Genomic DNA, 15,846 nt, shown 5'->3' with positions numbered 1-15,846 from the left:
TCTGGCCATTCCAGCCAGGAGGGTGTGAGTCTCTTGGGCACCACTGAAATGCTTTTACTTTCCTGATGAAAGAGATCAGGATGAGAAAAGCCCACTTCTCCCCCTTTATTCTAGCCTCGAATGTAGGCATGAAGGCTGGAGTGGCGGCAGCTATTTTGTGACCATGAAGCAACTAGCATGGGATGAAACCCTCACCCACTGGGGATGGCATGGGATAAAACCGAGGATGGCAGAGTGGAAATACAGAAAGAACCTGTTCTGTGATGACATTGTTGAGGTGCTGGAGTCTCAGGTTCGGGAACTAGACTATTATCACGAATAGAGGAAGGAGCCACATCTGGGGTCTGAAAGTTTATGAGCAGCAAGGCCGTTCTAGTCTCACTCCAGAGTTCTGTCCCTGCCTCGGTGTCACACTGCCTCCTTGGGAAGAAGAAAAGGAATGAAGTGGAGGATGGACTCTGGACTCTGGGGAACCGAGGGGGGGACCTGGGAGCGTATGATGCCAATGGAGTCACTGCCTATTTCAAAACCTCCAAAGTTACCCCACGGCTGCCAGTTTAAGACGTCAGCTTCCAGGATACTTAACAGTGGGCCTTGCAAAGGTGCAGCAAATACAGGCCCTTTGAGAGAGGCACTCCTTGGAACACGTGTGTCACTGATCATTTTTCAGCTGGACAGCAGAGGCCCAGAGAGGAGTTCCCATGGGGGCTCAGGGGTTAAAAACACGACCAGTATCCATGAGGATGTGGGTTCGATTCCTGACCTTGTTCAGTGGATTAAGGATCTGGCGTTGCCACAAGCTGTGGCCTAAGTCACAAATCGGCTGGGATCTGGTGTTGTGGCTGTGGCGCAGGCCAACAGCTACAGCTCCAATTCGACCCCTGGGCACTTACATAATCTGAGGGGGGGTCGGTCTAAAAAGAAAAAAAAAATAAAGAGGCCCAGAGGATGCAATCTCCCTCCCTGTGTAACCAAGGATGCTGGTCCGTGATCTGCCTGCAGGAGAAATGGTGCAGTTGGGGTCTCCACCCTGACCTCCCCTCCCCTCGAGGCCCCCTCCCCCCCCGAGCAACCACGAGCAAAGTCTTTCCTCATTTGAACTCTGGCTTCCTTTGGCAGCATCCCCCTGTCCAGGCACGGGTGGAAAAGACAAGGGCTGCCCGGGGGTGTCTGAGTCAGGTGTTTGCCCATCTGCCAGCCCCTCTGCTGGCCCGTTGCTATGGCCGTGGCCAGCCTTCCTCGGGGCATCTGGGAGGTATAGAGCCTTTGACAAATGCAGACAATGCTGTTTGCCGCCAGCGGACTGGCTTTTCTTTGTCTTATAAAGCACACAGCTCCCTTTCTTCTCCTCTTTCCTGGTCCTAATGGCATTGTTTCAGCCCAGGCCCACTGAACCCAAGTAGGTAATACCGATGCCGCCCACAGCTGCGGGCCCTCCTGCATGCACCCTCTGTGCGAGCCAGCAGCCTCCTGTTGGCGTGATCTGGAAATTACCCGACAGACTAAAGGCAGGCGTCATTTCCTCATGCCAGGCTGCCTTTCTCATGCTGGGATCCGATAACCCCAGACCACAAGGAAGAGAGGCTTCTGTGAACCATTTCTGACTTCAATGTGTGTTTCCAGCTGTTTTCAGAACTGCTATTTCTCTAAACTTCACTCTTGAGAAAAGAAAGGGACTCAAACCAGTAAGAAGGGTTCTAACATCAGGAGAAAAACTTGGTTAGTGAAATATTGGCTCGAAAGACCAGGAAAAAGGGTGGCAAATTCCAAAGCCTCCAGACCCTGGCAGGAAACAGCAATGAATAAGCAGGTCTGGGGGACATTAGGGAGTGGTGGGGACTGTGGCTAAGAGAGAGGCCAGCCCCCCACTGGAGGGAACAACCCCACCTGGGCTCTAGCTCTTTGCTGCCATGCACATTTTGGATGGTCAGATCCCCTAGTTTCTCTAAAGACATCTGACTCCAAAACCTAAAGATGGTAAATAACTCAAAAAATGGTTAACACTCTGCCCTATGGAAAAATAGGCTAAGTCAAGGTGTGGGCATACCTGGTTATCTCTTATAGCCTAACTCACCATAAACCACTCACTATCCAGTTTAGGAGAGAGAAAGAGGCCCAGAGACAGGGAGAGACTTGTCTCCCATTGCTCAACATTAAGGCCAAAGCAGGACTAGGTCCCAGCCCTTTGGAGTTCCCTCCGATGAAAAGTCCTGCTGGGAAATGCCTGGGTACATGGCCTAGAGAAGCACTGTCCGAAAAAAGATAATGCAAGATACTGGTGTTCATGATATGTAATTTTTAATTTCCTAGTAGCCACATGAAAAGAATAGCAGAAAGGGGAGTTCCCATCTTGGCTCAGCAAAAACGAATCTGACTAGCATCCACAAGGACGCAGGTTCGATCCCTGGCCTTGCTCAGTGGGTTAAGGATCTGGCGTTGCAGTGAGCTGTGGTGTAGGTTGCAGGCACGGCTCAGATCTGGTGTTGCTGTGGCTGTGGCGTAAGCCAGCAGCTATAGCTCCGATTTGACCTCTAGCCTGGGAACCTCCATATGCCATGGGTGTGGCCCTAAAAAGACAAAAATAAAATAAAATAAAATAATAGTAAAAAGGTACAAGTGATGGAGTTCCCTGATGGCTCAGCAGGTTAAGGATTCCACATCGTCACTGCTGTGGCTCTCATTACAGCTGTGGCACAGGTTCGATCCCTGGCCCAGAAACTTCCACATGCTGTGGACGTGGCCCCCCAAAAAGGAACAGGTGAAAATAATGTTAATTATATCTTGCTAATCCTAATACATCTAATATACTATGACATCAATTTACAATCAATACTAAAAAATTCTCATTGAGCTAGTTTGCAGTATTTTTCATTTTAGTTTCTGAAATCCACTGTGCAGTTTCCACTTATAGCACATTTCGGTGTGAACCAGCCACAGCTGAAGGGTCCCGTAGCCACGTGTGGCTGGCAGCTAATGGCTTGGACAGCAAAGATCTAGAAAGTAAACCAAAGACCCTTTTCTGCTGGGAGGGACATAGGCCCAAATGTCCTGAGGTTGAGGTTAAAGACTGACTCATCAAGAGAAAGATTTCACCCAGCAAACCCAGATGGCCCTGCGGCCACTGTGATGCCGTGGGAACAGCAGTGGATTTAAAATCAGCAGTCAGAAAAATAATAACACCAACAAAATAAAATCAGCACTCAGGTTCCACCCAGCTATGCACAGGCGGACCGCCTGGCCCTGGGCATTCACCTCACGTGTCAGTTTCCTCATCGGCTACGTGGGATCACGAACGTACCTACTGTCCCTCACGGACAGGGCTCCTGTGAGAGGCTGTCATGAGTGGTGTGTGTAAAAGAAAGTGCTTTACGGATGGGAAACGCCATCTGATTCAGCCAGGAGGTCCTGGGTACCACAGGCTGCCCGATAGACCCTTGCGGAAACCATCCCACCGTCTATCCCAACCATCCTACTTCTGGGAATTTAACTCAAGGAAATAATCAGAGCTGCGCAAAACTGTTTCGCACCAAAGATGTTTATCACTGCACTATTTATTTATTTATTTATTTATTTAGCTTTTTAGGATTGCACCTGCAGCATGTGGAGGTTCCCAGGCTAGGGGTCTAATTCGAGCTACAGCTGCCGGCCTACGTCAGAGCCACAGCAATGCCAGATCTGAGCCACCTCTGTGACCTACACCACAGCCCACAGCAACACCGGATCCTTAACCCACCGACCCAGGGATCGAACCTGCAACCTCGTGGTTCCTAGTCGGATTCCTTTCTGCTACGCCAGGAGGGGACCTCCATCACGGCACTATTTATAATAACAGCAAAAATTTCAAACAAATTAGAGGTTCAACAAGAGGTGTTCTGAACGGGCTTGTGTCCCCTCAAAATTTACAGGTTGAGGAGTTCCCATCGTGGCTCAGTGGTTAACGAATCCGACTAGGAACCATGACGTTGCGGGTTCGATCCCAGGCCTTGCTTAGTGGGTTAAGGATCCAGCGTTGCCGTGAGCTGTGGTGTAGGTTGCAGACTCAGCTCAGATCCCGCATTGCTGTGGCTGTGGCGTAGGCTGGCAGCTACAGCTCTGATTAGACCCCCAGCCTGGAAACCTCCATATGCCATGGGAGCGGCCCAAGAAATGGTAAAAAGACCAAAAAAAAAAAAAAAATTATAGGTTGAAACCCTAACCCCCAATGTGACTGCACTTGAAGACAGAGTATAAGGAGGTAATGAGGTCAAATGAGGTCATAAGGGTGGGGCCCTGACCCGATGGACTGGTGCCCTTATAAAAAGGGGACGAGACACAGAGGTCTCACTCCCTTTCACTCTGTCTCCCCAGAGGAAAAGCCGTGTGAGGACATGGCAAGAAAGCAGTGCCTGTAACTCAGGGAGAGAACCTCCAGAAACCAACCTCCTGGCACCTTGACCTTGAACTTGGAGCCCCTAGAACCATGAGAAGTTAAGGTTCTGCTGTTGAAGGCCCCCAGTGTGTGGTATTCTATTATGATGGCCCAAGCTGACTAACACAACAGGCTGCTGATTCGACAAACCATAGCAATGGCATACTATGCAATCAGCAAAGACCACGGAGTGGAAAAAGACTGACGGGGGAAACGTTAACCGCAAAATGAAGAGAAAAGGCAGAGTGAGAATTCCCGCTGTGGCGCACCAGGATCTGGTGGCATCTCTGGAGCGATGGGATGCAGGTTCCATTCCCAGTCCAGCTCAGAGGATTAAGGATCCAGCCTTGCTGCAGCTGCCGCCTAGGTCACAACTGCGGTTAGATCGGATCCCTTGCCCAGGAACTCCATATGCCATGGAACAGCAAGAAAAGAAAAAGGCACAGCACAAAAAGCAGGACCATGGAAAGCAGGAAAAAAAAAAAAAAAAAAAAAAAAAACATATATATATATATATTCATGGAAAAAAGACTGGAACAAAATGTTAAGAGCAGGTACCTCCGGGGAGCAGCTGTTTTAGTCAGCTCTGGCCGCTATAACAAAAGGTGAGATATTTATTTCTCACAGTTCTAGAGAATTGACATCCACGTTCAAGGTGCCAGCAGAGTTAGTTTCCGGGGGTGCCTCTCTTCCTGGCTCGCAGACGGCTGCCTGTCACCAAGTTTGCACGTGGCCTTTCCGCTGGGTGAGCTCAGCCAGAGAAAGAGATGGCGTCTCTTCCTCTTCTTTAAGGATGCTAATCCCAATATGGGGCTGCACCCTCATGACCTCATGACCCAATTACTGCTCAAAGGCACCACCTCATACCATCAGGTCAGGGCTTCGACATATGCATTTGAGGGAAACATAAACATTCTGTCCCTAACAGCGGCATTGTGGTGATGTTTACATTCCACCGTATCCTTACAAGGTTTATTAGGAAAAAAAGCACTTTTGGTTTTTTTGTTTTTTGTCTTTTTAGGGCCGAACCTTCGGCCTATGGAAATTCCCAGGCTAGGGGTCAAATCGGAGTTGCAGCTGCCAGCCTACACCACAGCCACAGCAACGCGGGATCCAAGCTGCAGACGTGAGCTGCATCTGAGACCTACACTGCAGCTTGAGGCATTGTCGGATCCTTAACACACTGAGGGAGGCCAGGGGTCGAACCCACATCCTCACAAACACTGCGTCAGTTTCTTAACCCACAGAGCCACTGCAAGGAACTCCAATAAGTCACTCTTAAACAGCAGTTTCCACTTCAAATGGTATTGGGGGACATTTCTGTTCCTCAGTGACAGTTCGTTCATACAACGAGGGATCTTTCTATTGAGCAAATCTGCATGTGTGCACAGAGGCTTTCTTACATGATAATAACACCTTGCATTTAGCTAATTCACCCCATTATCCTACAGATTCTCTCCCTTGACCCTCATAATCATCCCAAGAGAGAAGTGGACGGCCAGAATGATACAGCCAACACTTACTGAGTCCTTGTTCTGTGCGAGGCACAAGCTTTATGTCAATTGCTTCGTTCAGCTGTGCTATTATCTCCATTTTACAGATGAGGAAAACTGAGGCTCGTAAAAAATGTATAAATGGCAGAGTTGAAATTCAGCCCACACCACCCTACTTTCAAGGCCATCCCAAAAGAGGCTGAAGGCAGAGGGGCCCCTCTCCAGGACACAAGTGAAGGCTTGGATTGTCAGAATGAAAAGGAGAGTCAGTTTCATATTTAAAACCCAAGCAAGGTGGCTGTAGTTTTGTTTTTAAAGGAACATTAATTTCAACGCGAGTGGGATGGACTTGGAGTTTGGGGTTAGTAGAAGCAAACATTCAGAATGGATAAGCAGGAGTTCCCGTCATGGCACAGTGGTTAATGAATCCGACTAGGAACCATGAGGTTGCGGGTTCGGTCCCTGCCCTGCTCAGCGGGTTAACGATCCGGCATTGCTGTGAGCTGTGGTGTAGGTTGCAGACGCGGCTCGGATCCCACGTTGCTGTGGCCCTGGTGTAGGCCGGTGGCTACAGCTCCGATTGGACCCCTAGCCTGGGAACCTCCATATGCCGCGGGAGCGGCCCAAGAAATAGCAAAAAGACAAAAAAAAAAAAAGAATGGATAAGCAATGAGGTCCCGCTGCACAACACAGGGAACTATGACCCATCTCTTGGGATAGAACACGATGGCAAATAATACAAGAAGAAATGTATGTATATGTATGACCAGGTCACTTTGCTGTTCAGCAGAAATTGGCACAGCACTGTAAACCAACTATGCTTTAAAAGAAAGAAAGAACTTCTACATGTAAGCAATTACCCGTGAGTTTTACCTTTCCAGGGTTTTGAAAGACTGGATGACGTCTTTTGCGTGGCCCCAGAGAAAGTACACCTAGCCGGGAAAGAAAGATGCATCAGTGGGGAAGCCATGACTATACGTGCACACTTGAGAGACTACGAAGCCGAAAAGAAAGGGTGAGGGAGGTGTTGGGGACATTAGGGACCCCCCCACCCCCCACCCCCTGCTCAAGAGGAGCAACTCACTATCCTCATCTCAGGCGGCAGTGCCATGGGGCGGGGGTGGGGGCGGGGGTTCCAGGGCACCTCCCTGAGAACCAGAGGGAGGCCTCCAGGTTAAGGACGACGTGGTGCTGTGATCTGTGCTGTGACTGCTGAGGGCGTCCTGGGGGCGGGGCTTGGGGAGTGGCCATCAGTCGTCACCAAGCGCTCCCTGCAAAGGGCTTTGCGCACACACAGCACCCTAACCCTCGCAACACCCGCTGAAGGACGCCCTTGACAGATGCGACCCAGGAGGCCCAGAGGGGTCAGGTACTTTGCTCGAGGTCAGGCTGCTCGATGTCCCAGAGCCAGGCGGTCTGACCCGGGTCCGTGCTTATGAGCCCCGCGCTACCCGAGGGCTCCGTTCCGGGCCGCCCGCGCCCCTCCCCACAGCCCACACGCCTTCCCCCGGCTCGTGGGGACAAGAAGGCACAGCCCCAAATGGCCGAGGTCCTGGAGTCTGACACATCACACCCCTTCTCACTGACCACTCTGGGCTCCCTAGCAGAAACCACCCCGCACCCCGAAATCGAGGAGAGGCCTCCCTGCTCAAGGGGTGACTCTGGCAGAGCATCAGGCCCCAGGGTTGTCATCATCAGTTTCTGTGATTGTTAGGGCACAGACTTTTCATTCACCCTTGTACTCCCTGAGAACAGCGTTTGCCCCACGGGGAAAGGGGGGGCGCGGGGAGGGGGGTAAGGATGGAGAGGAGGGAGGCGGGAGGCAGTTCGTTCTCCGTGGCCTCCCTGGGGCCTCCCGCGTTGTCGTGGCATCGCTGTAAAGCTGCCTTCATGGGATGGGACGCCCCTGGAATAAATAGCCAGCTAACTCTTGTATTGATTTACGCATTTTCAGAACAAAGTACCACAGACTGGATGGCATCAAGCAACCGAAATGAATTTCCCACAGTTCTAGAAGCCAGGCGTCCTTGATGGGGGTTCTAGCAGGTTGGTTCCCCCCCAAGGCCTCTCTCCTTGGCACCTGGCCACCTTCCTTCACTGTCCTCAGGCTGTGTCTGTGTCCTCGTCTCCTCTTCTCATGCGGACACCAGTTGTCCTGAATGAGGGCCCATCTGGCGACCCCATTCAGCCTTAATGACCTCAGTCAAGACCCTGTCTCCGTCTCGTAGTAAGTGAAGTAAGTCAGAGAGAGAAAGACAAATACCGTGTGATGTCACTTGTATGTGGAATCTAAAATATGGCACGTGCCATACAATGAGACACCAACATCAAATGCTTTCACTGACATGTGGAATCTGAAAAAAGGACAGACGGAACTTCCTTGCAGAACAGATGCTGACTCACAGACATTGAAAAACTTATGGTCTCCGGAGGAGACAGTTTGGGGGGTGGGGGATGTGCTTGGGCTGTGGGATGGAAATCCTGTGAAATTGGGTTGTGATGATCATTATACAACTACAGATGTGATAAATTCATTTGAGTAATAAAAAAAAATGAAAAAAAGGTGACTAATGATATAAAAAATAAAATAAAATAAAATATGGCACGAATGAATCTATCTATAAAACAGAAACAGACTTAAGGACAGAGAGAACAAACTGTGGCTGCCGGTGGGAGGGTGGGGGGAGGGGATGGACTGGGAGTTCGAGGTTAGCAGAGGCCAACTGTCACATTTAGGATGGATAAGCAGCGAGGTCCTGCAGTATCGCACACGGAACGGAACTACAACCAGCCTCTTGGTAGAACGTGATGGAAGATAATAGGATAAAAATGTATATACATGTGTGACTGGGTCATTTGCTGTACAGCAGAAATTGGCCCAACACGGTAAATCAACTATACTTTTTTTTTTTTTTTGTCTTTTTAGGGCCGCACCTGAGGCATATGGAGGTTCCAGGCTAGGGGTCAAATCTGAGCTACAGCTGCCACCCTACACTACAGCCACAGCAACATCGGATCCTTAACCCACTGAGCGAGGCCAGGGATCGAACCCACGTCCCTGTGGATACCAGTCAGGTCCACTACCACTGAGCCACAATGGCAATTCAACTACACTTTAATAAAAATAAATAATTACCAAAAAAGACCCTAGCTCCAAACACAGTCAAATTCTGAGATCCTGGAGGTTAGGATTTCAACATATAAATTTAGGGGGTGCAATCCAGCCCATAACTATTCTCAAAATGCCAGGGGACCCCTTCAAACCCGTCTCCCTGAAGTCACTGCCCTGGTTCACCACGGCTCCCTGCTGTCAAGCTGGTCTGGCACATCCTCTCTGAGAGCTTCACTGGCGAGAAGGCATTTGATCTCAAGAAACATTGTAAGGTCACCAAGAGCTGACTGGCAGTCACCCAGGTGCAGAGAGTGGAGACCACTTTTTATGAAAGACCGAGATTAAAAATGGCATCGTTGGCATTGAGGGGTGAGAACTTGGTCCTGAAGGTCATTCCTAAACCAGGAATCCGAAAATGTTTTGAACCATAAGAGCATCACAGGACCAAGTTCATGGTCTGCCAGGGCGAAGACTCATCACATCTTGGCTGTGACTGGGGGCAAGTCACTTGCTCTCTCTGACCTTCACCTCCTTCCTTAGAAATGAGTGCGACAATCTGATCATTGTTTTTGTGGAGCCCTGGGAAGCATTACACGAAGGGACAAGTGAAAAGCACCTTGCATGCTCCAAAGTTGGATAGAAATACTAGTCGTTATATTTACTGCCATTGCAACTCCGTGGAAGTTGCAATGGAAGCTACAGGATGGAAGCTACGCTAAAAGCTCATCTAAGATTGTTTTCAAACATGAGATTTTTCGGATTCTAAACTATAGATTTAAATTATATACCAAATCCTTACTTCTTAGCTATGCCAAGGTGACCCATGTTGAGAAATAACCTCTCATACATTGCTAAAGAGTTTAATCCACAAGCCAAAGAATAAAAAAGTGTTTCAGAAACTCAGAGGAGTGACTGGAATGGCATAAAATTTATTTGGGGGTGATGAAAACGTTCTCAAGTGGACTGTGGCGATGGAGGCACAAGCCTCTGAATCCACTAAACCACTCACCTGTTCACTTTAAATCAGTGAATTGTGGGGCCCCGGGGGATTCTATCTCAATAAAGCTGTTATATAAGCCTATTCTGGTGGACCCTTGACTCTTCGTGTAGGTTCTGCCCCTTAAGATGCCGACATGTACAGCAGCACAGGGAACTCTATGTAATCTCTTGGGCTAGAACACACTAGAAGATAGTATGAGAAAAAGAACGCATACATATGCAGGACCGGGTCGCTTTGCTCTACAGCAGAAATTGGCATCACATTGTCAATCAGCTAGACATGAATAACAAAACATTTAATTAAAAAAAAAGATTCCCCCAAGAACGGCCAAGGGGACACAGAGCCGTGCTTTGCAGGGAAGCAGCTGGAGGACTGCTTTACCCACCGTCAGGGGCACGTACAGGAGCCAAGGCAACGGCAGCAAACCCCACGTGGTTTACCTGCAGCAGGGTGTGGACCGCATGTGTGACGGGGAAAACTCCTTCGGTGGCTGATAAACACGCCGAAAATCCCACGAAGTACCCGATTTTGAGGCATCCCAGGAGGACGGTAATGACAGCGAACAACGTGATGCTCCCTAAATTGGGGGTGGGAGGAGGAAATGCACGCACGTGAGAACAGGGGGAAAATCCTTACAGCCTTGGGTTTGGCAATGATTTACTGGGTAGGGCACCAAAAGCACGAGCCATAGAAGTTTAAAAAAAAATAGTAGACGGGACTCATCACCACGAAAAAAAAAAATGTATGCATCAGCAGATACTACTAACTCACAGAAATACTTATAAATCATGTAGCTGATACAGCGTTAGTATCCAGATTCTATAGAGAACCACAATTTAACCAAGGCGGGGGGGGGGGGACAATTTAAAAAAGAGCCAAGGACTTAAATAGACATTTCTCCAAAGAATATATATAAATGGGTAATTAACACATGAAAAGATGCTCAACATCACTAATCGTTAGGAAAATGAAAATGAAAATCACAATGAAATACCAACTCACATGCATTAAGATGACCGCTACCCAAAAATAAAGAGAGAAAGAGAGAGAAAGAGTGGGAAGAAGAAGGAGGGGCGGGAGGGAGGGAGGGGAGGGGAAGAGGAAGGAAAATGACAAACACTGGCTAGGATATGGAGAAATCAGAGCCCTTTGTACTCTTTTGCTAGGGGTCTAATCAGAGCTGTAGCCGCTGGCCTACTCCACAGCCACAGCAACGTGGGATCCAAGCCAGGTCTGTGACTTACACCACAGCTCACAGCAATGCCGGATCCTTAACCCACTGAGCAAGGACAGGGATCGAACCCGCAGCCTCATGGTTCCTAGTCGGGTTCGTTAACCACTGCACCGCCATGACGGGAACTCCTGGAACCCTTCATACTCTTGATGGGAATGTAAAATGGAATGAAAACATCAAGGCAGTTTCTTAAAAAATGAATAACCGTAATTCCTCATGGTCCAGCAACTCCATTTCTGGGTTTATACCCACAAGAATTAAAAGCAGGAACACAAAAGGATATGTGCACATCTATTCATGGCAGCCTTACTCGCAAGAGCCAAATGATGGAAGCAACTCAAGTGTCCTCTGACAGATGGATGGATAAACAAAGCGTGGCACATCCCTGCAATGGAATAAGATTCGGCTCCAAAAAGGCAGGGCATTCTGACACATGCTACAACATGGGTGAACCTTGAGGACGTTATGCCAAGAGAAACAAGCCATTCACAAAAAGACAAATGCCGGATGCTACTGCTACCTACACAAGGTTCCTCAGAGAAGTTAAACTCAAATTCATAGAGACAGAAAGTGAAATGGTAGTTGTCAGAGGCTGGGGTTGGGGGGAGAGGGGGAGTTACTTACAAGTACAGAGTTTTAGTTTTATAAGATGGGAGAGGGCTGGCGATGAATTGTAATTAATTCCCAATGTGAATGTACTTAACACTACTGAAACATACACTTAAAACGATTAAATTGGTAAGTTATGTGTGATGTGTATTTTATCACAAATAAACATTTGAAAAAAAAAATATATATATATAAAACAAAGTGCACTATTGGCTTGATAAGCTGAAACTAGACGACAATACTGTTTCCTATGGAGCATGGCACCCACCCCGAGCATATCCCAGGATCTGATAAATAATGTACATTTTGGAGTTCCCATTGTGGCTCAGTGGTTAATGAATCCGACTAGGAACCATGGGTTTGCAGGTTCGGTCCCTGCCCTTGCTCAGTGTGTTAAGGATCCGGCGTTGCCGTGAGCTGTGGTGTAGGTCGCAGACGCGGCTCGGATCCTGCGTTGCTGTGGCTCTGGTGTAGGCCGGTGGCTACAGCTCCAATTCGACCCCTAGCCTGGGAACCTCCATATGCTGCGGGAGCGGCCCAAGAAATAGCAAAAAGACAAAAAAAAAATAAAAATAAAAAAATAATGTACATTCAATAACGTTTGGCCAAAACAGCAGAAGTCCTCTAGGAGCTTCCCACCCACCCCCCAAAAATGATCAGTCTAAAAGTGTTACTATTCAGCTCAAAAATCTCCATTCTCTGATGCCCAAGCCCTGCTCTCTAAAGAAGAAAAGTAAGGGATATACCGGGACTTTCTGTACTGTCTTCGCAACGCTTTTGTAAAACAGAAAACTTATATTATTATTTTTCAGTGATAGGGAAGGGGCGTGGAAAGGGCTCTGCTAGGTGAATTGAAGACATGTTCTTTGATGGTATGTCCAGTTGACAAAAAATAAAAACAAACAAAAATATGCACAGGAATAAAAGCCTGGGAAGGACCACGCAGAATATTTTTAAAAGAAACTTGTAACCAAGTGAAGCCGTTAGCAAGAAAAACACAATGCTCACGGGGGCTTGGTCAGTGTCAAAGCCCAGAATCCCTCTTCTGGGCCAACATTCACCGCCATTCACACGTGCGCTCCCACGAAAGAGAGGAAACTAGACGGCGTGTGACGGGGGTTAGGGCTGTGTGGTACCAGGGAGCTCTAGCGTTACCACTCCGACTGAGAAGCCTCCAGTAAGCAGCAATGCAACCTCCTGGCCGCTTTCCATCACGCAAAGCCTTAGAAACAAGTCTAAGTCACTTTTTTTTTAAATCCTGGAAAACCCCCAATGAAATCAGAGATGTCGTAAGAATAGACATTCAATCCCAGGGCTTTGATGTGGTCTGACAAATGCATGGTTGGTGCTGATTGCAAAGAGAAATAGCAAGGAGTTCCCATTGTGGCTCAGTGGTTAACGAATCCAACTAGGAACCATGAGGTTTCGGGTTCGATTCCTGGCCTTGCTCAGTGGGTTAAGGATCTGGCATTGCCGAGAGCTGTGGTGTAGGTTTGCAGATAAAGCTCGGATCCCTCGTTGCTGTGCCTGCTGCGTAGGCTGGCTGGCGGCTGTAACTCAGATTCCACTCCTAGCCTGGGAACGTCCATAGGCCTTCCACCCGGAGGGCTTATTAAAACAGACTGCCAGGTTCCGCCCCCAGAGTTTCTGATTCAAAAGGCCTGGGGTCGGGCCCCAAAATTTGCATCTCAAACGAGTTCCTAGGTGGGGCTGTGGCTGTTGGTCTGGGACCCCACCTTGAGAGCCACTGCTGTTTGTCACTGACATTTCAAGAGGGCTGTGATTAAATAGATCACATGCCTCCTTCCTTCATCCATCCTTCCATCCATTTATTCCTAAGACAAATATTTCTACTACGCATAAGGCACTTTGCCAGGGGCTCAAAGGTAAATAAGTTTTCTGAAAAAACAAAAATACACACATAAAACATTGCATGAGCTGAGGTTCGCACAAAATATAGAGAGATGAGCTGGCACCAGATTTTTCATCTGTGGAGTCCCCATTGCAGCGCAGAGGAAACAAATCGCCTAATATCCATGGGGATGCTGGTTCCATCCCTGGCCTCACTCGGTGGGTTAAGGATCATTGTTGTGAGCTGTGGTGTAGGTTGCAGAGACAGCTGGGATCACGTATTGCTATGGCTGTGTCGTAGATTGGCAGCTGTAGCTCTGATTCAACACCTAGCCTGGGAACTTCCATATGCAGCCCTAAAAACCAAACAAACAAACCATCAAACAAAAAAAAAGACTTCTCATCTTCATCGTGGGAAACCAAAAGCCAGTGGAAGAGTAGCTAGAGCCCACTGCAAAGAAAGGACTGCAGCTCAAGAACCCTATTCTGGGCCAAGACGCGCCCACTTGTCCAGGCAAAAGACAGAAATATATTTGAAGATATTCCAAATGTAATTGTCTGATAACTATTTGTTGTTCTACTATGGTCCAGGCCCCTTGGGATATAAAAATGTCAATAAAATTACTCACCTGCCCTTGGTGAGTTTACCGTTCTAGTGAGGAAGAAAGAAAAATATATATCTGGACAAAACTTTCCTTGAAAAAGACACATGCGCCCGTATGTTCATTGCAGCACTATTCACCATAGCCAAGACATGGAAATAACCTTAATGTCCATTGACAGATGAATGGATTAAGAAGATGTGGTATACATACACAAGGGAATACTACTCAGCCATAAAAAAGAACAAAATAATGCCATTTGCAGCAACATGGATGGAACTAGAGACTCATACTGAGTGAAGTAAGTCAGAAAGAGAAAGACAAATACCATATGATGTCACATATCTAGAATCTAATATATGGCACAAATGAATCTTTCCACAGAAAAGAAACTCATGGACTTGGAGAATTGATTCGTGGTTGCCCAGGGGGAGGTGGAGGGAGGGGGAGGGACTGGGAATTTGGGGTTAATAGATGCAAACTATTGCCTTTGGAATGGATAAGCAATGGGATCCTGCTGTGTAGCACTGGGAACTATATCTGGTCACTTGTGATGGAGCTTGATGATGTGAGAAAAAAGAATGTATGTGTGTATGTGTGACTGGGTCACCTTGCTGTGCAGCAGAAAATTGACAGAACACTGTAAACCAGCTGTAATGGGGAAAAAATCATCAAATAAAAATTAAAAAAAGAAAAATAAACATAGATGAAATATCAGGAAGTGCTAAGTGCAGGCAGAAAACAAAGCAGGGCGCAGCGGAAATGAAACCGACTGTTGCAGGTTCAATCCCCGGCCTCCCTCAGCGGGTCAAGGATCTGGCATTGCTGTGAGCTGTGGTATAGGTTGCAGACGTGGCTCAGATCTGGCATTGCTGTGGCTGTGGTGTAGGCCGGTGGCTACAGCTCCGATTAGATTCCTAGCCTGGGAACCTCCATAAGCCGTGGGTACAGCCCTAAAAAGATAAAAAGAAAAGAAAAGACAGGCAAAGCAGGAAAGCAGTCTGAGGCTGATGACGGTGGTCAGAAAAGGATTCTCTGAGAAGGTGACAGTTGAACAGGAAAAAAAAGGGGGGATGGGAGAAAAATATCACCCACATAACTCACCTAACAAAGGACTTTAACCAAGCAACCAGTGGATTGGGGGGAGTCCTCTTTAAAAAGAGAGGGAACAATAGTGAGCAATTAACTTTGCGATAGATTGAAGAGGTAGGTAGATGTATGATGGGAGGAAGAAGGAAGGGAGGAAGTGATGGAGGGGCTGTAAATGGGTGGGTGATGGATGGATGGATATAGATGAATGGATGGATGATGGATGGATATAGATGAAAGGATGGATGATGGACGGATGGATGAATGAGTGAATGGATAATAGTCCAGTAGATAAATAAATAGATTAATAGAAAACAAGAAAAGAGAAGTTAAATCCAAATGTATGAAGATAAGCTGGAAATGCATCATTTACATGCTCTTTGAAGACTGGATTCAGAATAAAGTTGGGGATGGACTGAGTAAGGAGCAGAGATGAAACACCTTTCAA

At 47.7% G+C, this 15,846-nt stretch overlaps 1 protein-coding gene across 1 annotated transcript in view; it reads right to left on the bottom strand.

The window, feature by feature from the left end:
* OTOP1 (otopetrin 1) overlaps nt 1-15,846 on the bottom strand; it is a 36,585-nt gene that overhangs the window by 13,116 nt on the left and 7,623 nt on the right. Inside the window, exons 2-3 of the mRNA XM_021101010.1 lie at nt 10,454-10,590; nt 6,775-6,833 (exon numbers count right to left, since the gene is read on the bottom strand). Of these exons, the coding sequence (XP_020956669.1) occupies nt 6,775-6,833; nt 10,454-10,590 (196 nt within the window). The remainder of the gene's footprint in view (nt 1-6,774; nt 6,834-10,453; nt 10,591-15,846) is intronic.

Source organism: Sus scrofa, chromosome 8 (assembly GCF_000003025.6).
Source record: "Sus scrofa isolate TJ Tabasco breed Duroc chromosome 8, Sscrofa11.1, whole genome shotgun sequence".
NCBI lineage: Eukaryota > Metazoa > Chordata > Mammalia > Artiodactyla > Suidae > Sus > Sus scrofa.
The sequence above is the reverse complement of the archived record's forward strand: the minus strand, read 5'-3'. Positions and strand labels throughout refer to the sequence as shown.